The sequence below is a fragment of the Lolium perenne genome, chromosome 3 (assembly GCF_019359855.2).
Source record: "Lolium perenne isolate Kyuss_39 chromosome 3, Kyuss_2.0, whole genome shotgun sequence".
Lineage (NCBI taxonomy): Eukaryota > Viridiplantae > Streptophyta > Magnoliopsida > Poales > Poaceae > Lolium > Lolium perenne.
The window spans coordinates 199,166,264-199,192,401 of record NC_067246.2 but is presented as its reverse complement, the minus strand read 5'-3'; the positions used below and the strand labels follow the sequence as shown (position 1 = coordinate 199,192,401).

General features: G+C 43.0%; 2 protein-coding genes across 6 annotated transcripts; both read right to left on the bottom strand.

Annotated features, from left to right (window-relative positions):
• Nucleotides 1-21,458: 21,458 nt before the first annotated feature.
• LOC127343045 (uncharacterized) lies at nucleotides 21,459-23,553 on the bottom strand. 5 transcript variants are annotated; one of them, XM_071828287.1, is made up of 5 exons: nucleotides 23,452-23,553; nucleotides 23,249-23,351; nucleotides 22,336-22,935; nucleotides 22,200-22,230; nucleotides 21,459-22,096 (listed from the first exon to the last, which is right to left on the bottom strand). In XM_071828287.1, the coding sequence occupies exons 2-5, from the start codon at nucleotides 23,313-23,315 to the stop codon at nucleotides 21,772-21,774; spliced, it is 1,023 nt and encodes a 340-aa protein (XP_071684388.1). In that variant the 5' UTR covers nucleotides 23,316-23,351; nucleotides 23,452-23,553; the 3' UTR covers nucleotides 21,459-21,771. The 5 variants fall into 5 exon arrangements, with proteins under 5 accessions (XP_071684388.1, XP_071684387.1, XP_071684386.1 ...); XM_071828286.1 differs by having other exon boundaries at nucleotides 22,336-22,938; nucleotides 23,452-23,552; XM_071828285.1 differs by having other exon boundaries at nucleotides 23,422-23,534.
• A 1,147-nt stretch (nucleotides 23,554-24,700) lies between these two features.
• On the bottom strand, nucleotides 24,701-25,974 carry LOC127339756 (uncharacterized). Its single transcript, XM_051365570.2, has 6 exons — nucleotides 25,933-25,974; nucleotides 25,662-25,841; nucleotides 25,475-25,585; nucleotides 25,315-25,387; nucleotides 25,135-25,239; nucleotides 24,701-25,009 (listed from the first exon to the last, which is right to left on the bottom strand). The coding sequence occupies exons 2-6, from the start codon at nucleotides 25,832-25,834 to the stop codon at nucleotides 24,890-24,892; spliced, it is 582 nt and encodes a 193-aa protein (XP_051221530.2). The 5' UTR covers nucleotides 25,835-25,841; nucleotides 25,933-25,974; the 3' UTR covers nucleotides 24,701-24,889.
• Between the last annotated feature and the right edge of the window lie 164 nt (nucleotides 25,975-26,138).

Genomic DNA, 26,138 nt, shown 5'->3' with positions numbered 1-26,138 from the left:
CTAGCTAGGCGCAGCAGCAGCGCAGCAGCACGGCAGGCATCTCCACGAGATGGAGTAGCCGTGGCCAGAGCTAGAGGATGGAGAAGAAGGACAGTAGAGAGAGAAAGATAGAGAGAGAGAGAGAGTGGCGCACGTACCCGAGGCGAGCAGACAATAGTCGCGGCCATGGCGGCCACTGCGGCGCGTGCCGAGTGCACGGTAGCACCTGGCCAGGCCAGGCCACGCTCAGACAAGCGCCGCAGCACCCCGCACCACTGCGGCGAGGCCCACGGCGGCGCCATCACGCCCTGGAACCTCAGAAGCAGCGAGATCGCCACGGAGCCCGTAACCCTAGCCACGGCGAGGGGGTCGGGGACGAGCTGGAGCAACGCCAGTTCCAGATCGACGCGGATGAGAAAGAGCGGCGTCACGAGGCGGTTCGATCGCGCCCCATGGCGAGGGCCATGACGGTCGGAGTTCGCCGGAATCGGCCCGGCGGCAGCGAGGCGACACAGTCGCCAGAGAGAAGGGGATTAGGGTTCGTCGAGGCGGCGTGGTGGGAAAGGGAGTGAGCCACCGCGCGGGTCGGTCGGCCCCGAGCGGGTCGAACGAACCCACCGGGCTCCACCGAGGTGGGCCCGGGGCAAATTTGGTATTTCACAAATTCTATAAATACTGAAACTTTGAAAATTCATACTAAATGTTTAAAAGCTCCAAAAAAATAATTAAAAATATGAAAACCACTCAGTATAAAAATCTCTATCATAATAAAATATGAAATAGAATTTTTGAAGTTAAACAAGAATAAGTTCAAATTTGATGATTTAAATAATCATTTAAATCACACCTTTTATTTTCAATAATGAAAATAAGTACATAAAGTATTTTGGACTAGAAAAACACCTTGACAACATTTCAAGGTTGTATTTACTCTAAATATAATATCTCCCAATTATTCTTAGTATTAACCTCTCACATGAAATAATAACGACATCGGAAGGGGGGAACAAACCCTAAAAATGGAATCATGCATAATTGCTTCTTTAACCATTGCCCTTATCGGACAATGATACTATTTTTCAGAACAAGAGGACAAGGGTCAGTCCATACCTTCCAACCGCTGAGAACTTTGCAGTGTTCAGGCAAGTTCATCACTTGCTCATGTCATTTGAGTATTTTTATCAAATTACTTGCAAAGTATTATGGTTATCACTATTGCACAAAAATCAAAACCACTACTTTCATAACTATGAATATGACTATGTGGTGGGCAATGGAACCATGGATTGTGTTGATATGGTGGAGGTTCCATTGCATGGGCTTATATCCATCTAGGATTAAACAACAAATGTCGCCAGTGATTCTTGTGCCGTAATATCCGTGTTAACCATAAGATCCGGAGTGGGACGGAGTAGTCAAAAGTGTTTCCACCTCTCGTTCATCAACGGATGCGCTTTACCGTAGACACTTGTATCTGTCAGGGCAAGCGGTAGGCTGGGGAAGCCTTAAGTCCCCACGGCATAGTCCGTAGACACTTGTCGCTCGAAGTACAAGCGGTGGGCTGGGGAAGCCTTAAGTCCCCACGGTATTGCGGTCTATGATGGGTTGCAGCTACCGGCGAAGGAGTTTGGTTAACGAGTCCCAAACTGTTGTCGTGGTCGGGGTCCATCCTTAAGTGGTATAAGAGGACCGACGAGGACCCAGGGTCGGGGTATGCAACAAAGGGTGGGTGTTCGAGGTAGCGGAGGAACATGATTGGCTAGACCTTATACCGGGCCTCACACCTAAGGAAGTGTGGACGGGAAAGCTGCCCGGTTGGCACCAAGGTTAAGATCTCTTATGGGTAAAGCAACACACCTCTGCAGAGCGTAAGAACTGTGACCTGTCACTCCCTGTTCCGGGATTAAGGAACTGCGAACGCGGCCGGAAAGGAGCTCCATGAAGTTCTAGTAAACCGGTGAAGGCTGACGGACATAGCTCTTTGAAATAAAAGCAATCTCTTGAAGAAATGTTTATCAAAATTTGCATTGGTATTAGACTTTCTGGTTTAATATCGTAGCTAGTGCATAAAACACCTCTTATCTATAATGAACTTGTTGAGTACGCTCGTACTCATACCACTCTTAAATCCCATGCTTAGATTGTCTGAACCATCTGGAGGAGGACAACGACAACCATGATGGAGCCGAGATCATCGGCTACGAGGAACCAGACCTCTCAGGAGGTGTTGAAGGCGTAGACTACATCATAGTCTACGGATCCGGGGAGGCTTCCGGAGGAGAACAAGCCTAAGGATATCAGGAGGAGTAGTAGTAGCCGAGCAGCGCGAACTCTTACTATTTAGCTGCTCGTTTAAATAAATGTTTAGTTTAATGAGACAATGGTATTGTAAGTTAAGTTGGGTTCGCCTCGAACCCAGGAGTTATCCTCTCAGAACCCAAGAGGAGCTCCGAGACGACTTGTGTATGATGATTGTAATAATATGTGAATGAGTTATGGACCCTGCTATGTTCTGTTGTACTACTCTGAGGGATGTAATATTTGCGGAATGGTACTTCGCGAATGTTATATCAACGACTGGCATACTACAACATGCAGTGGTATGCAGGGTCACCACAGACAGCGACGACTACGTCGATGTCGTCTTCCACGAATGGCAGCAGACCATGGCGGAGGGCCAGAACTTCGAGTTCCCGGAGAACATGACGGATGACGAGATGGCAAAGGTCGCCGTCCTCGTTTCCGAGTACGACGCGCCTGTGCAGCCGCCGCTGCCCCGCTACGCCACCGCCGTCATGCCGCCGGGCCTGTCGGGGGATGAAGCACTTCGACAAGCGCTCCTGGAGTCGGCGGCGCCTCCTCCACCGCCGCCACCGCCGCCACAGCCTTATCCCTGGGCGCCTCCTCCACCGCCGCCACAGCCTTATGTCTGGGCGCCTCCACCGCCGCCACAGCCGCAGCCCTGGGCGCCTCCACCGCCGCCACAGCCGCAGCCTCCTCAACCTCGAGCACCGGCGGCGCGCCCGGCGTACGCTCCCCCGGATGGCTACTGGCCGTGGCTCATACCGGAGCTTATCGTGCTCGACAGCGACGAGGAGCAGCAGCACAGCGACAATGAGCAGCAGTAGGCGTTTAGTTTTTTTTTAATGTTTTACGTATGTAAATTATGTTTCATGCTAAAAAAAGGATTCGTCCTAAAAATGCGTCGTGCTGCTGGAGCCACCCCGACGCAAACGGGCGCGCGATCGATTTCGATCAAAAGGGCCAATGCAAACGGACGCACGCGGACGCTAAAATGCGTCGCGCCGCTGGAGATGCCCTTAAGCACCATGCATCTTATGTTTCGACACACATTATTGTACGCCTAGGAGTCTAGGAACGCTGCCTGCTGTCTCACCACCTGTCAGGAAGGTTGGCCGAAAGTCGACACACATAAATTCCTCAGGAAAGAAGTTGACGCTCACCTGAATTTTTGAAAACGAAGTTGACAAATAATAAGTTGCTACGGGCTTGAACCAGGCCGATGGATCTAGACTAGAGCGGTCGTAATTCGCAGGCTGGTATGCATGCTGGCATCTGTCTACTGTCTACAGCCGGATATACTGATACCAACCCGACGTCGCCAACATGAGGCAGACATATTATTGTCTTTCTTCATCTTATTGGTTTCTTTTCTTTACTATCCTATAATTTCGTGCTTCATTTGTATGGTTTCAGCTTAGGCCTCGTTCGTTTAAACTCATGTGGGGTACGGATTGGAATATGGATTGTGGGTTGTGGCCCGTTCCTGGATGTCCAGCCCGGCGAGGTATTTGCTCCAGATAGATGAAATCTTGGTCTTTGTTTACTCCCCGACCGTATTATTTACCCGACCAATCCGATCCATCTTGTATAGCTCGGTCTGGAAAATAATAGGGCAAACGGAAGACATGGATTAGATGGGATCAGTGAAAGTGAATTACCCGGGATTGGGTGAGAACTCTGGATCAACCCAATCCCTGTCTGGATCATGTCCATGCTAGGATTGAATCCCTTGCAATCGAACATGCCCTTAGGTTCTGCTCCTGTGCTCTCTCCTCGACAAAACTCTAGCTGCAATAAAAATAAGGGTGGTGGAGATCTTCTCATATCCCTTCGTAAGCGGAGCATAACCGTAAAACTAAAAAAATCTGACATGTACATACAACCCTATGGTGGCCCTGACCCGCGTTGTCTTGTACAAGTAATTTCTGTATGTATGACGTATTAATACGGTCACGTGCGTGTCTCAGCCATGATATCACCGGCGATGGCTGAGAAGTCGGCACGCGTAGCACCCTTAATTAATAGGATCCCTGCGGGCGTAATGATTCTGTTGTCCGGTGACGCCGTCGTCAGATCCCAACGGATGTGTACTCAGCTAGCAGGTTTCAAAATCACGCATGCACGATGTGGGGCGGTAGTTAGGCAACTGTGATGGTTACCTGCTCACATGACCTCTTTTTTTCTACCGTGACGTATAGATACCAATTGTATACATATGGGTATACATGAGGTTGTATATGGATTTCGGCGGGTCTAAGGTAGGGGAAAAAACCCAAATATAATCCCTCAACTTTGGTTGGGGAGGAGCACTGAGGCAGGGCTCATCTTTGCCGGGATCATGTCTCGAAATAAGACCAAACAGATTAATGGGAATAAGATTTCTGCCTTTTTATGGAAACGGTGAGAGCGATAGGCAGGGCACATGCTGGCCTTCTAAATTATTATTTAGCAAAGTAGAAAATACATGCATGTACGTTGTCACAGGTTAAATACACTTTATAGCTATTTCGTTTCATTTATATCAATTGCATAATAGGAAGATAACTTTTGCTATTCCAATTTAGTTTTGCTGTTTCACATGATGACCTTCATGTTGATGCCCCCGTGTGTGCATGTTTGGATGTATGTGCTCGTGTCACCTTAGATGTTTGTGATGTAACAATAGACCTTTAAGGCTCCTTTGATTTATAGCATAGAAAAAGTATAGGAATAGGAAAATCATATGATTAGGATGTCATAACTACTTGAATTCTATGGAAAGAAGAAGTGTGTTTGATGGTAGAAAAGGAAATTTTCCATGAGGTATGATCTAATATTTTTTCCTATAGGATTTGCACTACAAAATTCGTATAGGATTCGTTTCTAGAGGATATGTTCCTATGAATCAAACAACTTGTATAGGAAATTTTCCATAAGATCTAAGTCCTACTAAATTCCTATACAAATCCAATGAATCAAATGAGCCCTCAGATTTCATGATTTGGGACTAAATTGGGACTTGTAACAATCCTAGTTGACATGTCATCCATGGTGTTTTGTGATATTTGCATGTCGTGAAAATGGACATTTGATCTGCATCCATTGACATGTTCGCGGTATGCTTGCATGCCGGAGGTGGATATGATTGGCAATGGCGGAGTTATGCACAGCGCAGGGGGCGCAGCCCCCCCACCCCCACCCCCACCCCCACCCCCACCCCCTTTTCTCACTATGTACTGGTATAAAACTAGTACAAGGAAATACTATTGGTACTAACAACATAGTTGCAACTATATGACTTCTCCCCTACCTATGCTTGTAGAACACATACTATATGACCTCTCCCTACCTATGCTTGTAGAACACATATGATGGGGGCAATGATACAGCACCCGCTATCGCGGTTCAAGTCATGGGGGACCGTGTGGCCTTCTACGATAGCGGGTTCGTGTGAGTGCATGGCACTCTGAGTGACCTCACTGTAAGCACCGCTACAAAGATTGTTAACTAGAGGTTGCAATCGATTTCATTTTTAGCTACGGGTCCACTTCCAGGTAAAACTACACCCATTCAACATAGAATTTTGTAAGACTGAGTAGTACTCCCTCTATCACAATATAGGATGCCTATAATATTTGGATAAAGTCAAACTTCTTAAAGTCTGACCAACTATATAGAAAAAAGTGTCAACATTTATAATCCCGAAATAATATTTTAAAACAATCATGAATCTACTTTTACATTATGTGCATTTAAAATTTTATATGTTGATATTTTTTTGCACATAGTTGCTTAAACTTTAATTTTTTTGACTTTGACTGAAAACTATAGGCATCCTAATTTGGAAATGAGGGAGTAATATTCTGTTATGACCCAACATCTTGCTTGTTCATGAGAAATAATACCATCCTCTGTCATCTTCAAATACTGCATTGGGGACTGCATCACACCGGTGTACCAGGGGCGTGTGTGGCGTCCATTCGCCCACGTCTTCTTCTACCGGACAATGATATCCAACGTTATCGTCCCCTAGGGATGGGACGCCTGGAATGACAATATATAAGTGAGTACTAGTTCATGGACGTGTTTCTCGACAATGATTACATATTGATTTAATGATCTGTCTCAACAAAGCTATGGTATGAATCTGGTCGAGTCCGATGTACTAGTCGAGGTTCAGATCGTTCAGGATGCGTGCCCTGGCCGAAGGGGTTCAACCACACCGACCCGATAGTCCTGCAGTATGTCGATCCAACTTATACTGAAACGATTTTCACTGACCACATCTAGTGTAGGAGGTGCAAAAGATTGGCAGTTGCAGAGGTACAGTTCATGTGGGGGGCAGCCCTCCCCCCCCCCCCCCGCCCACCCCACCGGACCTTCATCATTTTGTGAATTATCCTTGTTTTAATAACCCACTCCCTCCCCCCCCCCCCCCCCCCCCACACACACACACACACACAAACTTGCCAAAGACAACGTATTCCAAATTTTCCTCTAAGATGATAAGTGTGCCGGTCCTAATTTTCGAGTGAGTGCAGTGATCTACAACAAAAATGCAGAAAGTCTACGTAAAAAATTAAGGCATTAGGCACGATATGGCAAGCTAAACTTGTCATCTTATGGCTGGGAGTAAAAACCTATTAATTGGTTGCCTATGAGTCCACCTATCATTTTGTTGATTCGGTTCAAGATTAGTTCATCTAATCAATGTTTCCTCGGATAAAAGTTGATTTACTCAAGCTTCCTTACCTTTAATAAAATTTACTTATGCAATCATCTTTGCTTTGGATGTGAGATTGGTTCATATTGACATCCGACATTCATTGGTCGGAATTTAGAATGGTTTAATTAACAGATCTATGCACTAAGCGTCTTAAAAGTTTCGAGTTAAAGGGCTCCTTAACAGGGTAATTACCTTTAGGTCCTTGAGCTCGTTGCCACACACCAAGTTAAGTGTAACTGATTATAAGGAACAAAGAAGGCAGTCACAATGGCCTAGAGGCGAGACCAAGCCACGTCGCCGCCATGAGGCAAGTATCCTTGTCTTTTCTTCTTCTTGATCTGTTTTCTTTAGTGTATTGATGCGCGTGGTTGACGTATTGTCTTTTCGTTCGACACGCGTCCGTTGGGAACCCCAAGAGGAAGGTGTGATGCGCACAGCGGCAAGTTTCCCTCAGTAGAAACCAAGGTTTATCGAACCAGTAGGAGTCAAGAAGCACGTTGAAGGTTGATGGCGGCGAGATGTAGTGCGGCGCAACACCAGGGATTCCGGCGCCAACGTGGAACCTGCACAACACAAACCAAGTACTTTGCCCCAACGAAACAGCAAGGTTGTCAATCTCACCGGCTTGCTGTAACAAAGGATTAGATGTATAGTGTGGATGATGATTGTTTGCAGAAAACAGTAGAACGAGTATTGCAGTAGATTGTATTTCAGTATAGAGAATTGGACCGGGGTCCACAGTTCACTAGAGGTGTCTCTCCCATAAGATAAACAACATGTTGGGTGAACAAATTACAGTTGGGCAATTGATAAATAGAGAGGGCATGACCATGCACATACATATTATGATGAGTATAGTGAGATTTAATTGGGCATTACGACAAAGTACATAGACCGCTATCCAGCATGCATCTATGCCTAAAAAGTCCACCTTCAGGTTATCATCCGAACCCCCTCCAGTATTAAGTTGCTAACAACAGACAATTGCATTAAGTATTGCAAGTAATGTAATCAATAACTACATCCTCGGACATAGCATCAATGTTTTATCCCTAGTGGAAACAACACATCCATAATCTTAGAGGTTTCTCTCACTCCCCCAGATTCACGGAGACATGAACCCACTATCGAGCATAAATACTCCCTCTTGGAGTTACTAGCATCAACTTGGCCAGAGCATCTACTAATAACGGAGAGCATGCAAGATCATAAACAACACATAGATATAAATTGATAATCAACATAACATGGTATTCTCTATTCATCGGATCCCAACAAACACAACATATAGAATTACAGATAGATGATCTTGATCATGTTCGGCAGCTCACAAGACCCGACAATTAAGCACAATGAGTAGAAGACAACCATCTAGCTACTGCTATGGACCCATAGTCCAGGGGTAGACTACTCAAACATCACTCCGGAGGCGACCATGGCGGCGTAGAGTCCTCCGGGAGATGATTCCCCTCTCCGGCAGGGTGCCGGAGGTGATCTCCTGAATCCCCCGAGATGGGATTGGCGGCGGCGGCGTCTCTGGAAGGTTTTCCGTATCGTGGCTCTCGGTACTGGGGGTTTCGCGACGAAGGCTATTTGTAGGCGGAAGGGTAGGTCAGGGGGCGTCGCGAGGGACCCAGGAGACAGGTCGGCGCGGCCAAGGGTGGGGCCGCGCCGCCTACCCTCCTGGCCACCTCGTGGCCCCACTTCGTTGACTCTTCGGTCTTCTGGAAGCTTCGTGGCAAAATAGGACCCTGGGCGTTGATTTCGTCCAATTCCGAGAATATTTCCTTACTAGGATTTCTGAAACCAAAAACAGTGAAAACAAGAATGGCACTTCAGCATCTTGTTAATAGGTTAGTTCCAGAAAATGCATAAATATGACATAAAGTGTGCATAAAACATGTAGATATCATCAATAATGTGGCATGGAACATAAGAAATTATCGATACATCGGAGACGTATCAGCATCCCCAAGCTTAGTTTCTGCTCGTCCCGAGCAGGTAAACGATAAACAAAGATAATTTCTGGAGTGACATGCCATCATAACCTTGATCATACTATTGTAAGCATATGTAATGAATGCAGCGATCAAAACAATGTAAATGACATGAGTAAACAAATGAATCATAAAGCAAAGACTTTTCATGAATAGTACTTCAAGACAAGCATCAATAAGTCCTGCATAAGAGTTAACTCATAAAGCAATAATTCAAAGTAGAGGTATTGAAGCAACACAAAGGAAGATTAAGTTTCAGCGGTTGCTTTCAACTTGTAACATATATCTCATGGATATTGTCAACATAGAGTAATATAACAAGTGCAATATGCAAGTATGTAGGAATCAATGCACAGTTCACACAAGTGTTTGCTTCTTGAGGTGGAGAGAGATAGGTGAACTGACTCAACATAAAAGTAAAAGAAAGGTCCTTCAAAGAGGAAAGCATCGATTGCTATATTTGTGCTAGAGCTTTGATTTTGAAAACATATAGAGAGCAATAAAAGTAAAATTTTGAGAGGTGTTTGTTGTTGTCAACGAATGGTAGTGGGTACTCTAACCCCCTTGCCAGACAAACCTTCAAAGAGCGGCTCCCATTTTATTTTATTTTTGTGTGGCACTCCTTCCAACCTTTCTTTCACAAACCATGGCTAACTGAATCCTTCGGGTGCCTGCCAACAATCTCATACCATGAAGGAGTGCCTTTTTTATTTTAGTTTTATTATGATGACACTCCTCCCCACCTTTGCTTTCTCAAGCCATGGCTAACCGAATCCTTCGGGTGCCGTCCAACAATCACATACCATGGAGGAGTGTCTATTTTTATTAATTAATTTGGGACTGGGAATCCCATTGCCAGCTCTTTTTGCAAAATTATTGGATAAGCGGATGAAGCCACTAGTCCATTGGTGAAAGTTGCCCAACAAGATTGAAAGATTAACACCACATACTTCCTCATGAGCTATAAAATATTGACACAAATCAGAGGTAATAAATTTTGAATTGTTTAAAGGTAGCACTCAAGCAATTTACTTTGGAATGGCGGAGAAATACCATGTAGTAGGTAGGTATGGTGGACACAAATGGCATAGTGGTTGGCTCAAGTATTTTGGATGTATGAGAAGTATTCCCTCTCGATACAAGGTTTAGGCTAGCAAGGCTATTTGAAACAAACACAAGGATGAAGCGGTGCAGCAAAACTCACATAAAAGACATATTGTAAACATTATAAGACTCTACACCGTCTTCCTTGTTGTTCAAACTCAATACTAGAAATTATCTAGACTTTAGAGAGACCAAATATGCAAACCAAATTTTAGCATGCTCTATGTATTTCTTCATTAATGGGTGCAAAGTATATGATGCAAGAGCTTAAACATGAGCACAACAATTGCCAAGTATCACATTATCCAAGACATTTTAGCAATTACTACATGTAGCATTTTCCAATTCCAACCATATAACAATTTAACGAAGAAGAAACTTCGCCATGAATATTATGAGTAAAGCCTAAGGACATACTTGTCCATATGCTACAGCGGACCGTGTCTCTCTCCCACACAATGAATGCTAGGATCCATTTTATTCAAACAAAACAAAAACAAAAACAAACCGACGCTCCAAGCAAAGCACATAAGATGTGATGGAATAAAAATATAGTTTCAGGGGAGGAACCTGATAATGTTGTCGATGAAGAGCCCAAGCTTAGACGCTTGAGTCTTCTTGATATATGCAGGGGTGAACCACCGGGGCATCCTCAAGCTTAGAGCTTTCACTCTCCTTGATCATGTCGTATCATCTCCCTCTCTTGATCCTTGAAAACTTACTCCACACCAAACTCAAAACAACTCATTAGAGGGTTAGTGCACAATCAAAATATACATGTTCAGAGGTGATATAATCATTCTTAACACTTCTGGACATTGCACAAAGCTACTGAAAGTCAATGGAATCGAAATATCCATCGAACATAACAAAACAGGCAATGCGAAATAAAAGGCAGAATCTGTCAAAACAGAACAGTTCGTAATGACGAATTTTATTGAGGCACCAGACTTGCTCAAATGAAAATTCTCAAATTGAATGAAAGTTGCGTACATATCTGAGGATCACTCACGTAAATTGGCATAATTTTCTGAGTTACCTATAGAGAATTTTGCCCAGATTCGTGACAGCAAAGAAATCTGTTTCTGCGCAGTAATCCAAATCTAGTATGAACCTTACTATCAACGACTTTACTTGGCACAACAAAACACAAAACTAAGATAAGGAGAGGTTGCTACAGTAGTAAACAACTTCCAAGACACAAAATAAAAACAAAATACTGTAGTAAAAAAAACATGGGTTGTCTCCCATAAGCGTTTTTCTTTAACGCCTTTCAGCTAGGCGCAGAAAGTGTGTATCAAGTATTATCAAGAGACGAAGTGTCAACATCATAATTTGTTCTAATAATAGAATCAAAAGGTAACTCCATTCTCTTTCTAGGGAAGTGTTCCATACCTTTCTTGAGAGGAAACTGATATTTAATATTACCTTCCTTCATATCAATGATAGAACCAACAGTTCGAAGAAAAGGTCTTCCCAATATAATGGGACAAGATGCATTGCATTCAATATCCAAGACAACAAAATCAATGGAGACAAGGTTATTGTTAACGGTAATGCGAACATTATCAACTTTCCCCAAAGGTTTTTTTGTAGAATGATCAGCAAGATTAACATCCAAATAACAATTTTTCAATGGTGGCAAGTCAAGCATATTATAAATTTTCTTAGACATAACAGAAATACTTGCACCAAGATCACATAAAGCATTACAATCAAAGTCATTGACCTTCATCTTAATGATGGGCTCCCAACCATCCTCGAGCTTTCTAGGAATAGAAGCTTCGCGTTCTAATTTCTCTTCTCTAGCTTTTATGAGAGCATTTGTAATATGTTTCGTGAAAGCCAAATTTATAGCACTAGCATTAGGACTCTTAGCAAGTTTTTGTAAGAACTTTATAACTTCAGAGATGTGGCAATCATCAAAATTCAAACCATTATAATCTAAAGCAATGGGATCATCATCCCCAATGTTGGAAAAAATTTCAGCAGCTTTATCACGAGGCGGTTTCAATGCTTTTAACGGTTTGAGCGGTTTTAGCTTTGCATTAGAAGTGGAAACATTGCTAACACCAATTATTTTACCATTAATAGTAGGAGGTGCAGCAACTTGTGTAGCATTAGCATTACTAGTGGTGGTAATAGTCCAAACTTTAGCTATATTATCTTCTTTTTCATTTTCTTCTCTTTCCCATCTAGCACGCAATTCGGCCATCAATCTTATATTCTCATTAATTCTAACTTGGATGGCATTTGCTGTAGTAACAATTTTATTATGATGATTTTCATTAGGTATAACTTTCGATTTCAAAAGATCAACATCAGCAACAAGACTATCGACTTTAGAAGCAAGTATATCAATTTTTCCAAGCTTTTCTTCAACAGATTTGTTAAAAGCAGTTTGTGTACTAATAAATTCTTTAAGCATGGCTTCAAGTCCAGGGGGTGAATTCCTATTATTGTTGTAAGAATTCCCATAAGAATTACCATAGCCGTTGCCATTATTATAAGGATATGGCCTATAGTTGTTACTAGAATTGTTCCGGTAAGTATTGTTGTTGAAATTATTATTTTTAATGAAGTTTACATCAACATGTTCTTCTTGAGCAACCAATGAAGCTAACGGAACATTATTAGGATCAACATTAGTCCTATCATTCACAAGCATAGACATAATAGAATCAATCTTATCACTCAAGGAAGAGGTTTCTTCGACAGAATTTACCTTCTTACCTTGTGGAACTCTTTCCGTGTGCCATTCAGAGTAATTAATCATCATATTATCAAAAAGCTTTGTTGCTTCACCAAGAGTGATGGACATAAAGGTACCTCCAGCAGCTGAATCCAATAGGTTCCGCGAAGAAAAATTCAGTCCTGCATAAAAGGTTTGGATGATCATCCAAGTAGTCAGTCCATGGGTTGGGCAATTTTTAACCAAAGATTTCATTCTTTTCCATGCTTGTGCAACATGCTCAGTATCCAATTGTTTAAAATTCATTATGCTACTCCTCAAAGATATAATTTTAGCAGGGGGATAATATCTACCAATAAAAGCATCCTTACATTTAGTCCATGAATCAATACTATTCTTAGGCAGAGATAGCAACCAATCTTTAGCTCTTCCTCTTAATGAGAATGGAAACAATTTTAATTTTATAATGTCACCATCTACATCTTTATACTTTTGCATTTCACATAGTTCAACAAAATTATTGAGATGGGCAGCAGCATCATCAGAACTAACACCAGAAAATTGCTCTCATATAACAAGATTCAGTAAAGCAGGTTTAATTTCAAAGAATTCTGCTGTAGTAGCAGGTGGAGCAATGGGTGTGCATAAGAAATCATTATTATTTGTGGTTGTGAAGTCACACAACTTAGTATTTTCAGGAGTACCCATTTTAGCAACAGTAAATAAAGCAAACTAGATAAAGTAAATGCAAGTAACTAATTTTTTTGTGTTTTTGATATAGCAAACAAGATAGTAAATAAAGTAAAACTAGCAACTAATTTTTTTGTATTTTGATTTAGTGCATCAAACAAAGTAGTAAATAAAACTAAGCAAGACAAAAACAAAGTAAAGAGATTGGGATGTGGAGACTCCCCTTGCAGCGTGTCTTGATCTCCCCGGCAACAGCGCCAGAAATTTGCTTGATGCGCGTGGTTGACGTATTGTCTTTTCGTTCGACACGCGTCCGTTGGGAACCCCAAGAGGAAGGTGTGATGCGCACAGCGGCAAGTTTCCCTCAGTAGAAACCAAGGTTTATCGAACCAGTAGGAGTCAAGAAGCACGTTGAAGGTTGATGGCGGCGAGATGTAGTGCGGCGCAACACCAGGGATTCCGGTGCCAATGTGGAACCTGCACAACACAAACCAAGTACTTTGCCCCACCGAAACAGCGAGGTTGTCAATCTCACCGGCTTGCTGTAACAAAGGATTAGATGTATAGTGTGGATGATGATTGTTTGCAGAAAACAGTAGAACGAGTATTGCAGTAGATTGTATTTCAGTATAGAGAATTGGACCGGGGTCCACAGTTCACTAGAGGTGTCTCTCCCATAAGATAAACAGCATGTTGGGTGAACAAATTACAGTTGGGCAATTGATAAATAGAGAGGGCATGACCATGCACATACATATTATGATGAGTATAGTGAGATTTAATTGGGCATTACGACAAAGTACATAGACCGCTATCCAGCATGCATCTATGCCTAAAAAGTCCACCTTCAGGTTATCATCCGAACCCCCTCCAGTATTAAGTTGCTAACAACAGACAATTGCATTAAGTATTGCGCGTAATGTAATCAATAACTACATCCTCGGACATAGCATCAATGTTTTATCCCTAGTGGCAACAGCACATCCATAATCTTAGAGGTTTCTCTCACTCCCCCAGATTCACGGAGACATGAACCCACTATCGAGCATAAATACTCCCTCTTGGAGTTACTAGCATCAACTTGGCCAGAGCATCTACTAATAACGGAGAGCATGCAAGATCATAAACAACACATAGATATAAATTGATAATCAACATAACATGGTATTCTCTATTCATCGGATCCCAACAAACACAACATATAGAATTACAGATAGATGATCTTGATCATGTTCGGCAGCTCACAAGACCCGACAATTAAGCACAATGAGGAGAAGACAACCATCTAGCTACTGCTATGGACCCATAGTCCAGGGGTAGACTACTCACACATCACTCCGGAGGCGACCATGGCGGCGTAGAGTCCTCCGGGAGATGATTCCCCTCTCCGGCAGGGTGCCGGAGGCTATCTCCTGAATCTCCCGAGATGAGATTGGCGGCGGCGGCGTCTCTGGAAGGTTTTCCGTATCGTGGCTCTCGGTACTGGGGGTTTCGCGACGAAGGCTATTTGTAGGTGGAAGGGTAGGTCAGGGGTCGTCGCGAGGGGCCCAGGAGACAGGTCGGCGCGGCCAAGGGTGGGGCCGCGCCGCCTACCCTCCTGGCCACCTCGTGGCCCCACTTCGTTGACTCTTCGGTCTTCTGGAAGCTTCGTGGCAAAATAGGACCCTGGGCGTTGATTTCGTCCAATTCCGAGAATATTTCCTTACTAGGATTTCTGAAACCAAAAACAGCAGAAAACAGCAACTGGCACTTCGGCATCTTGTTAATAGGTTAGTTCCAGAAAATGCATAAATATGACATAAAGTGTGCATAAAACATGTAGATATCATCAATAATGTGGCATGGAACATAAGAAATTATCGATACGTCGGAGACGTATCATGTATCCTTTTATGTTTGAACTGTATGATTTCGCTAGCTGGCCAGTGTTCGTCCGGATCTCTCAAAAGGAGACCAAACGGAATATTGTTTAGGGTAATATAGACGTTTCTTTTGTTTGGGCAGCGGGTGTGTGTTTTTTGTGAGCTGCTATAGTAATACATTTATCTTTACTATTAAATAGGAGTTAGTCGTTTGACACTCAATGAGTTTGATGGTCGTCATTGAAAGCATCTTCTTCGTCCAATCAACCCACCTCAACATCTAGCTCACCTAAACTGTCCGATCGTTTTTTTTGCTAACCAGCCCAGGCCCCGCTTCACAATGAAAATCGGAACAAAATCCCAACCTTCCTATAAGGCCCAATCTGAAATAATGACGTGATTCCTGGATGCAGATTACGTGGAATAATCTCATTATTACTCGCTCCCCTTCGTTGTGTTTCCCTACACAAAGAAAGTTAATGGAGTACCAAGAACATTGCGAGATAGAGGCGCCTGGCGACGAGCGACGAGAGCAGCTGGGGCAATGGGTGGCGTCTTGCTTCCGATATGTGACTGGAGGAAGAGATGGAGGGGGGTAGTTGGAGCTCGGCCATGGGGACGGGTTGGAGAGATGAAGTAGGCTCGATGGAGGATAGCCATGGTGGCAGGGACGTGCCTCGGGGTTCGTGAACGCGAGTTCTCTTCCCCCTTTCTCGATTCCGTCTAGATCAACCAAATCAACCTTAGCGCTGGCCTTTGTCCGAATGCAGGGTGGAAGCCCCCAAGATCATGATCAAGCAGAAGTGACGACGTTGGTGGCAGGGATGATCCATCGTAGACGCCATCGGCCGCCGCCGCGGCGAACGAGCCCACCATGTCGGGGCTGAACCAGGAGGGGCTGAGGGGAGCCGCGATGGCTACCTTCTTGAATTTTGATGGAGGTGCGGCCACGAGCTCTTGCCCTCAACACTCAACAGCATCGTCCCAATCCTGCGCGCCGCCTGCCTCTGAGATCGAACACGAGAGTGTTGGCGCTGTCCACGGTCATTTTGGGCGATTTTGGTCGCGGTTTTTGTACAGCTTGGTGTGATTCAAATCCGGGACGTTTGGTGGAGTGATGCTGCTCTATAATATACCTCAGGTATTTGGCTATTTTCAGTAAAACTTACAAGTGAAACCTGCAGTTTACTAAACCATTAATGTTTATTTCTTCTTCACATCTTCTGCAGTTTACGAATCTGGGAGGTTTGGTGGAGGGATGCTGCTCTATTATGTAGTAAATTATCTGCATTTTATCATTAATGTTGGTAATTCACAAGGTCGGCTTTTTGAGGAACTTCATTCGGACACTGCCAATTCATTCATGTAAGATTTGGCAATTTAACTCCAATGCATTATTTAGTGAGAACGTACTCTCATTGATGGTTTTACTCATGATAGAAAAATGTAGCAAATTATACTGCTCCTAGGATCGTTCTTGCAACAATCAGTTGGTTTCAATTGCGGAGCCCCCTCTTTCAGAACTTCCTGGTGTGACATCATGAAGAATCAAAATCAATGTATTTGGGAGGGGATGCTCCTAAGGTAATGCTAATGAGGTAATGATGTTGGTGAAGAATCTAATTCAGATAATGTGGGAGATTCAAAGTGAGTATAACATCTCGATTCTTTAATGAATTAAGTTCTTTTCGTGCCTCATCTTTTAACCTGCACAGAAGATGAAGCAAGAAGATAGGGTCCTCAGTGTGTTTGATACAAGCAAAGGATGAAAGGGGCGAGGTGGTAGAGTCGAGGGCGGTGGTGCTATTCGACTGTGCATGCCAGTCACTTCCTGATCTGAGTGGCACCGCAGCCGCGGTATGCAAGCACCTCAGGTGTATCTACGTTCCTCAACATTTTCATTGATGCCCGCCTTGATGTCTGCATTGATACATGTCATTTCTTGGTTGTGCATATGATTGAAATTATATTATCAAGCATGCGAATTTATCACGCGCTATTTCAATAATCCCATATTTAGTGCTTCTAACTTAGCTTTCTTAGCTATTTGATGCATGTATAAATGGATTTCATTGAATTGTTTTCCTGGGTTTTGTAGATGGTAAATACACTTTAAAACCGATCCCTTTTTAAAGATAATCTGTAATACAGTTTACCACTGATCCTTTTCGAATGGAAGTGTGCAAAGTAGAAGCAGTAAATTACCATGATCTGTGCTTGTGCATGAATACGTTCATGCGAAAATTTAGTTTCATGCATGTTATTTGAGTTACTATTTTTCCTTTCATTTATTTTCCATCCAAACCAATCTGAAATTATTTTTATGTGCGTTTGATGAAGAATGTCTGAATGTGGTAATGTAAAAGGAAATGGATTTGATTATCATTAGATTTGTCTCTTATGTAATAGTCTATGGAGTTATGCAACAATATTTGGCAACGAATTAGACATTATATCAAATATCAACCATACATAAAAAATTAAAGACGAGCTGAAGATGAGTTACCTGACCAGATATAACTCCATACTACAAGATGCTATTATGCTATATCTTTATAAGAGTAGTTTTAGTCTCTTCAGTTTCAGTCCATGCTTTATCAGATAAACGTAGTTTTCAGGAATTGTTGTTCCTTTGTTGCTGTGAACATTCCAGCCGTCCTAGACCATAGTGGACCACTCCTACGATGCGTTGAGGCGCAAGGCTACCAACGGTGACTGGGTTCACAGAACACAAATGTTTTCATAGTTATTCAGTTGAACAACAAAATTATTACATAGTATATATCGCACTAATCCGGCAAATATGGTTGTCCTTTCTGTCCTATATCCACTTAACATTTTGTCTCTTGTAATAACGAGAGGCCTCCAGGCTCGCTCCAGCCTCCAATGAATGATTCACTGGCGGTGGCCACTGCAGCAACCCAATCGGCAAGGGCCGGCAGGAAGCCGATTTTTTAAACTTTGGATACCCATTTTCAGAATCTTGTGCCTACCCATGACACGTCTTCAACACCAGCTGCATCGCCAAGATCTTCCCCATGCGGTGACACGCTGTTGCGGCGCATGTAAGATTATCATCACAATTCATGGTTATATCTTCACAATGACATCAAGCTAGACAACTTCCTTATGGGCTTAAGCTGAAAAGTTAATCAGGTGTGCTTTATCGAAAAGGTTATCGGATTCATGTTATCTACTAGAGTTATTTTCGGCATAAATTCGACATCAGTGTTAGTTATTTAATATGCAACATCTAACAAAACCAAGTTCTTTATCCAGACATGAGCAGAACTGAACGACTTGTGCTCTTTTTCATTTGTAGGTCTATATAGTTGAATATGGGCTTGCTAAGAAATACAAGGATCTCCATACTCATAAACACATACCTTACAGGTGATATACTGATTCATGAAGTTTGATTGAAAATTTTACGTGAAGCTATCTTAGAAGTCAAATTTGACATAGATTTTATTGTATTAAATATTTTTGTGGTACCGTATTAAATTTTCCCATGTGCTTATCCTATAATTCTACTAAAATGAATTTTGCCGCAGGAGCTGCTAATTAAAACATGGACTTTGATTGATAATTATGCCCAATGAAGATTGTATATGTATATTTCTGTTGTTGCAGCTTTAGAAGTACCAAGTCATCAAAAACTCAGATGAGATGACAGGCTTGAACGAAGGTGAGAACTGAAACAGGCTTGAAGGAAGGTGACAATTGAACTAATATATATCCCTTCATGAATTTTGTACATATAGTTAAATCCACTAACCAAATGCACAAACATAATATGTATTGCCCAAGTGGAACCCATGGGCCAATTTCTTCTTCCAATTAAAAAGGTTCACTTATTCTAACGTCTAGATCCAGTATGGAAGAGATTTCACAGAAGATCTACGTATTATGAGAGCTTAAAGTACCCCTTAAAGGAACTCTATGGAGTAGGATGTGCCGAAGATAATATCTACATTGGTCCTGGATTTGTGAGTGTGATCTTGCTTTGCACAGGTAATGAGGTGATCACTACGACATCATCTAACCACATGCTCCTTCTACTGCGAGTTCATGTCAACATGCATCCCAGGGAGAGCATCCCACCGATGAAGTTCAAGTCAACTGACTATGTTTCGTTGAAATTGAGTTTGATTGTTGCCTATGAAAGATATGTGCATTTTGTTTGAACTATTGGCTGGTATAAAATAAATCTTTTGTGATCACATTTGAATTGTTAGGTTGTTGACTTAGACCGATGTTGATTACAGTACATGCTAATAGATCTCTGCTCAAAATTTGGACAATGATGATTGATATGCACGAGAATCCTACATGCTTAACAGTATTAGAATATATATGCTCCGTAGCAACGCACGGGCATTCAACTAGTTTTAGCAAATTACGAGTAGATTCTACTTCAGCTTCTTGGGCTGTGTAGGACCTGCGTAAGTAAATTGAACTGAATTTGGGCTCTATCAGTGGGCCTTTTTGCTAATTAGGTCTGCCTCACTTGCACACCACAGCCATAGATACTGTTTGGTTCGCTGTTTTGATCTTGTGTCCAGCCGGAGACATGTAAGCTCTGTCCAATCTATGATAAAAATCTTTTGGTTCAGGGCATAACTAGCTGCTATGCAATTGAGGAGCCACTATATTAACTCGTACTTTTTTCTTGGTACCTGCTATTTGAGATTGTGACCTTATACTACCTCCATCCTAAAATTTAAGGTTTATATTATTTTTAGAAAGTTAAACTATGTCAAGTTTAACTAAGCTTTTATCAAAAATCATTAAACATGCAAAACACAAAACTAGTATCATTAAATAAATAATAAAATATATTTTTGTATGGTATCTATAAAATATTATATTTATTAATAGATTGTTTTAAAAGTTTGATCAAACTTTATTTGGTTTAACTTTTCAAGAAAAATATAAGCCTTAGCTAGTGAGTATCTAGTTTCGCACATACGACTGTAATGCAGGAATATGCTTATTACCTGCCCACAGAATCTTGGTAGTAGTCATGTTCCGTAGCCATATGCAGGGTCTTAACTGCCTTTCCGAAGAAAAATCTAATGACATGAGCGCATCTCACAACCAAATAGAATAAACTCTCTAACCTGCACAATAGGTAGGCAACAAGATTTTATCCCTCAGACTTTTTTTTTTGAACAATATCCCTCAGACATGTTATGCGTGGACTTTTGTAGCGTGAGCTGCATGTAGCTTTTTTTTTTTCAAAATTCGAAACGGTATTTTAGATTTTTTAAAAATATGAAGAAAATCTAGATCTAGATAATGTTGTGTTCTACCGTGCAAAATTATATTTGAGATACCTTACGTTTGGGGCTGCACAAAAATGACAAAATGTGAAAAAAAATTCAGGTTGTGAAATTATGCACCATTCACTACTATAGATTCCACATTTTGTCATTTTTTCACAGCCCAGAATGTATGGTATATTTCAAGTTTAAATTTTGCACATTGGTAGAACACAACATCATCTAAATCTATATTTACTCTCAGATTTTTTTGAAACTTTAAAATGGCGTTTTTGAATTTTTTTTTTAAAGAGCTGCGTCTAGCTTGGGCTACATTTGTGGTTTCCGTTAACATGTTGGCTAACAAAGCAGGTGCAAGAATACATGATAGTTTGGTATTTTGAAATGGGGAGAGACTTGTGTATGTCTAGTATTGCGTGAGGCAAGCAGTAGATATGGCTGAATCATCACCATCACCAAGTCCCAGTTTAGTAGTAAAGAAAAGAGAAGAAAGATTGAGCTTGCAGGAGATGGAATGTCTATACAATATAATACAATAGAAAGGATTGTGTACTTACAAAATTTGAAAATATGTACATGTTTATACTTAAGCGTACCGCTTGTGTTACTCTGCACCTTTTTTTTCTTTTTTTTTTTTGTTCTTAAGATTTCTCGAATGGTAACACGGCTGCTTTTTTTTATGTATTGGTCAGCTGACTGTATTCTGTTCAGAGACCATAGTATCAGTGAATTGAGACGAAACTTTCCCAAAAAATTCAGAGTTCTCGAAGGGTAAGACGGCTGGGTTGTTGTTATATTGGTCAGCTGACTGTATTCCGCTCAGAGATCATAGCAAATAAGTGAACTGAAACGAAACTTCCCAATAAATTTCTAAGTACAGTAGAAGTATAATCGGCAATATAAACATCTGCTGTCCCCACTAGAACTAGGGCGGGGCTAGAAGCTGCATCAGCATATGCTTCTGATTTCTGACGATACTAAACAAATGGGGCACCTCTGCTTTGCAAAGTGTTGCTGCAGGGAGGTTTTGCGGTGCAAGTTTGCGCTCATATGGCAGCATCCTGCGGCGAGCACCTCTCTGCATTCTTGAACTTCTTCGACTGCTGCATAGGATTGCCATCTGGAAATATATATCTTTAAATGCGCGTATTCTTCATGTAGCCATGCTCAAATATATCGTGGCGGCAAGGATGGATACGAGGGCCAACGCCGCCCTGCCCATCGCCGTGGGTGGGGCGGCGCCGACGTCGTTGTAATCCGGTGGTGAATCTGATCCTAAGCCAGAGCCAGGAGGGGACGACGACCCAAAGTCTGGTGGACTCATTCCAAACGTAGGCGTTCCGGTGGTACCGGTGTCCGGCGTCATTGGCGTCATCGGGAACGGACTCATCGGCGTCGTTGGGGTCATCGGGAACGGACTCATCGGCGTCAGAGTGGTCGGTGACGGCGGGGGCATCATGTTTCCCTGAGCGCCGCCGCTGCCATTTCACATCAGGACAACAAATATATCAGCTCTTGTGTTCCAGGAATGTAATAACAAATCTTTCGATTGCATTTTCGTTTGGATTGGCAAGAACTTACCTTGAAGCTGGATACTGGCAAGACCCTGAACCTGCAAGGTTGGAAAGAATTCGTGTGAGAACAGAAATACTTTACCGAGAATCACTGAAGTTCAGAGATGGGCAAGAGATGTATGATCGTGTCTCATTGGGCTTACTCGGATCAGTGGTGGTGATGGTGGCCGTGCCGCCGAAGTCGCAGCTGGTGGGGAGAGGGTTCTTCTGGTAGTAGCTGTTGAAGGCGTAGGACGCATGATCGTGGATGGTGTCCGGGTTGAAGCAGCTCCCGCCTGTCTGGATCGCCGAGCAGTCCACGCCGCTGTAGCCGCACGCGTAGTCCAGCGCCACCTGCAGCGCGGACGCGCTCGCGCTCTGGCTCGCCACGCACCACGTCCCGCCGCCGCCGCCACCGACACCGCCTCCTGCACCACCGCCGACGGCACCTCCACCGCCACCGCCGACAGCACCGCCACCGCCGACGCCACCTCCACCGACGCCGCCTCCCGCAGCACCGCCTCCGCCGATGCCACCTCCGGCGACGCCACCGCCACCGTTCGCGTCCGCCAGAGAAGGAAACATCGAGGACGGATCCATCGGCGTCGACGCCGGCATTGCGTACGATGCGGAGGTGGGCGTGGTGACCGTCGGGTAGGATGGCTTCATCACCGAGACGGTGGTCAGGATCCTGTTTCGTTTCGTCCCATGGGCTGGGTGTTCCGCGAGTCGGTTGGATGCTTCCGCTCTCTGGTGCCCTGTTCCTCCTGGGATCGGATGAATGAAACGTATGAGGTGAAAAGATTTCTGACGAGTCCTCTGACAAATGTCAAGTCACTTTCTCTCCCACCGCTCATGCACAATTCCTCATGCAGCATGTAGCTAGATCTGCGTTTGTTCAAGTACCAATCGCAGAGACTTTTACAAGAACAAGGGAGTATGCTTTACAGGTAGAAAAATGCGAGCATATATAAAACACTATCACATCCCCTATCATATCATACCTCAGGCACACACCGCGCATTGGAGAAAGTAGAAAGCTAGCACAGAATTCATGAAGAAGGGCACGCAACTCACCGCAGCATAAGGCAAGGATGACAAGAAGGTAGCCCATGCAGTTCGACGTCCTAAGAAGACGACCCATGTCGATCTCCCCCTCCCTCAAGATCGAGCTCGCTCTCTGCTTCAAACAAAGTCAGGGATCGATGGACCGATAGCTACCTGACGAACTGAGAAGTGTAAAGTAGGACCTTGCTGTCCCTCCGACAGTGCATATATACCAGGCGCAATCTCGCCGAATCATAGGTTTCTTCCCCAACAGGAGAGGGGCAGAGAGGGAGGGAATAAGAGGAAACTTGGGAGTGGAGGCTGGGTCTGGGAGCTTTGCAGGAGCACGCAAGCGGGAGGACACCGAAATATGGCAAAGAAACTCGTGGGAAAGTGAAAGGCTTCGATCAGGGGGGAGATCTACCGGGAGGGATAAAGCTGGACGAGGAGTACTTTGGAGGTGAAAGAATTCTTCATGTCGGGTGCATTCGTCGAGTGAGCGCATCGGGATTGCGGCAAATGTTTGGCTTTGCGGGTATTTTTATGTGCAGGTTTCGTACGAGGTTAGGATATGTTAAGGTGATTTCGCAAAGTATATGCTGGAAAAATGGCCGATACTTAGCAGTTATCTCTTTTTTAGATGAATCTTTGGCTAGTTGGTTCATCGTAAATCGTTGCCATTATGTAGTAGTAGTCAAAACTTGGCCCACCTTAATGCTGGAATGGTGATTATTATCGATATAAAACCAAGCAAAATGCATAAATTAGGACGCCTTCCTTGGCGTGCAGTAATCTAATATGAACTTCAGTTCTGTTAATTTGGGCCATCTTTTGCCTACAATCATAGTTTTTTCTCTGTAATATGTGTGGCATGGTCAAATCTTTTAATCGTGTTGTTCATACCTTTTTTTTGGGTACGTTACCAAGTACCAAAGAACATATTGGAGACAGAGAAGGGACATCTAATGGGTAAAGTTGGGTGATGAATGCACATGTTTTTTTTTCACACAAGTGCAACAATTAGTTACAGACAAAACCACATTGCAATGCTTTGTAATAATAATCAGGAGGAAGTACTCATGATGATAAATCATCTATCATCTGGGAAGCCTTCCACTAGTGGAAAAACGCTGATCAATACCGGTTCCAGAGGGCCATTTGCACCGGTTTAGCAACCGGTATAAAATATCCGGTGCAAAAGGCCCCCCCCCTTTCCTACCGGTTCCTTACGAACCGGTATAGATGGCCCTCCACGTGGGCGCCCAGGAGAGCGCACGTCGATGGACCTTTCGTACCGGTTTGTACTACAAACCGGTGGCAAAGGTAGGCTGCCTCGGCAGGAAAAATTCGAGAATCTCTGCCGCGGCAGAGAATTCAGGGTTTAGGGTTTCTGTAGGGGTTTAGGGGTATCGGAGCGTTTCATATCGCGTCGATGCACCGGAAATGCGTTTGGGTTTACGTAGTACATGAAGATCAAGGTGATGCATATAAAGTTGGTGCATATAATATAACACACATGTAATTGCATAAGTAGTACTCTCCGATGCAAATCAAGTCGATGCACCATAGTACAAGCATGAAGATCGATCTATTACACACATGTACCATAGTGGTACACTCCGAGTCAAACTATATATACACACAAAGCAATCGAGGAGCTGGAGAAGATCTTTATGCATAGTGGTACTCTCCGGATGGTGGTATGACTTCCCGAAGGAAAAATCCCGCCAATTCATCGCCGATTGCTTTGAAGCGCTCCTCGATTCCGATCTTCTCCCGCTTTCTTCTCAACTGTAAAAGAATAAGATGAATACATGAGCTATGTGTGTTATATCAAATCACAAATCAAACAATTATTACTGAAACTCAGCACAACTTATGGTAAGAAAATAAATTTGTGAATATTATTTTCGTACCTCTCTATTTCTTTCATTATTCGCTCTCTCGCTGACAATTCTGTGGATGTACTCGCAAACGTAGTATCCACATAGATTAGTCCCCGGTGGTTGTTTTGCGCATTTCTGTACAAGAATATAATTCAGTCAAACAATAATGAAGTATGATAAAGGTGTGTGGACCTAGGTAGTACTACTTACTTTGTTCGCACGCCATATCAGCTTCGGTTTCCAATCATGGGACTGATCTTCCTTGATGAAAGTTTCCCATACGCTGCCCGACAAAAGAAAATGCACAAAAGAGTTATCAATCAGTTGATATCAGGAAACTAACAAAAAAACCGATAAGAATTTGAATTACCTTTTGAGCATAAGAAAACAAGACTTGTATTGTATAGGCTCTTTGGTTAGTGAGTCAAAGACTTCAACTTCTCCTTCGTACATTTTAATGACGATAAGAATAAAGTGAAACCTGCGCACGTTTAAATATGTAGTGTCATATATATAAGTGAGCAAAATAGAATGTGTTATAAGAGAGTAACACTCACTGGAAGTTGTAAGGCCAAAGTATTGTCTTTTTGTCACGTTGTCGCTTCAAAAACCTTAGCAAAGTCTCCGGTGTATCCCTGTTATAGAGGGGTTCTTCTATGGTCTTGACATGCATTGTGTCCGGGTCAATGAACCCAATGTCCTTGATTTCATCCCTTTTGCATTCGAGCATCTTCAATCTGCATAACATAGCGCACAAAAGATTATAATTTGCAGATAATCAAGGAGCTGAGCTAAAGACTTCTCAAATTATATAAATAAATCACTTACAGACAATAGCAACTGACGATAGATTTGTCGAGGGCCCGAAGATTGTATAAGCTGGAAAAGCTCGGAGAAGTCAACGCTCACGAGTATTCTTGGAAGTAGTGCTCTTCCTTAACTCGCACCATGATAGTCTCCATCCCTCCCTTTGCGGCAACACCGTACCACGTATGCAAGTTACGCATACTTGTTGGTAGCTTGCTGAGATTCTC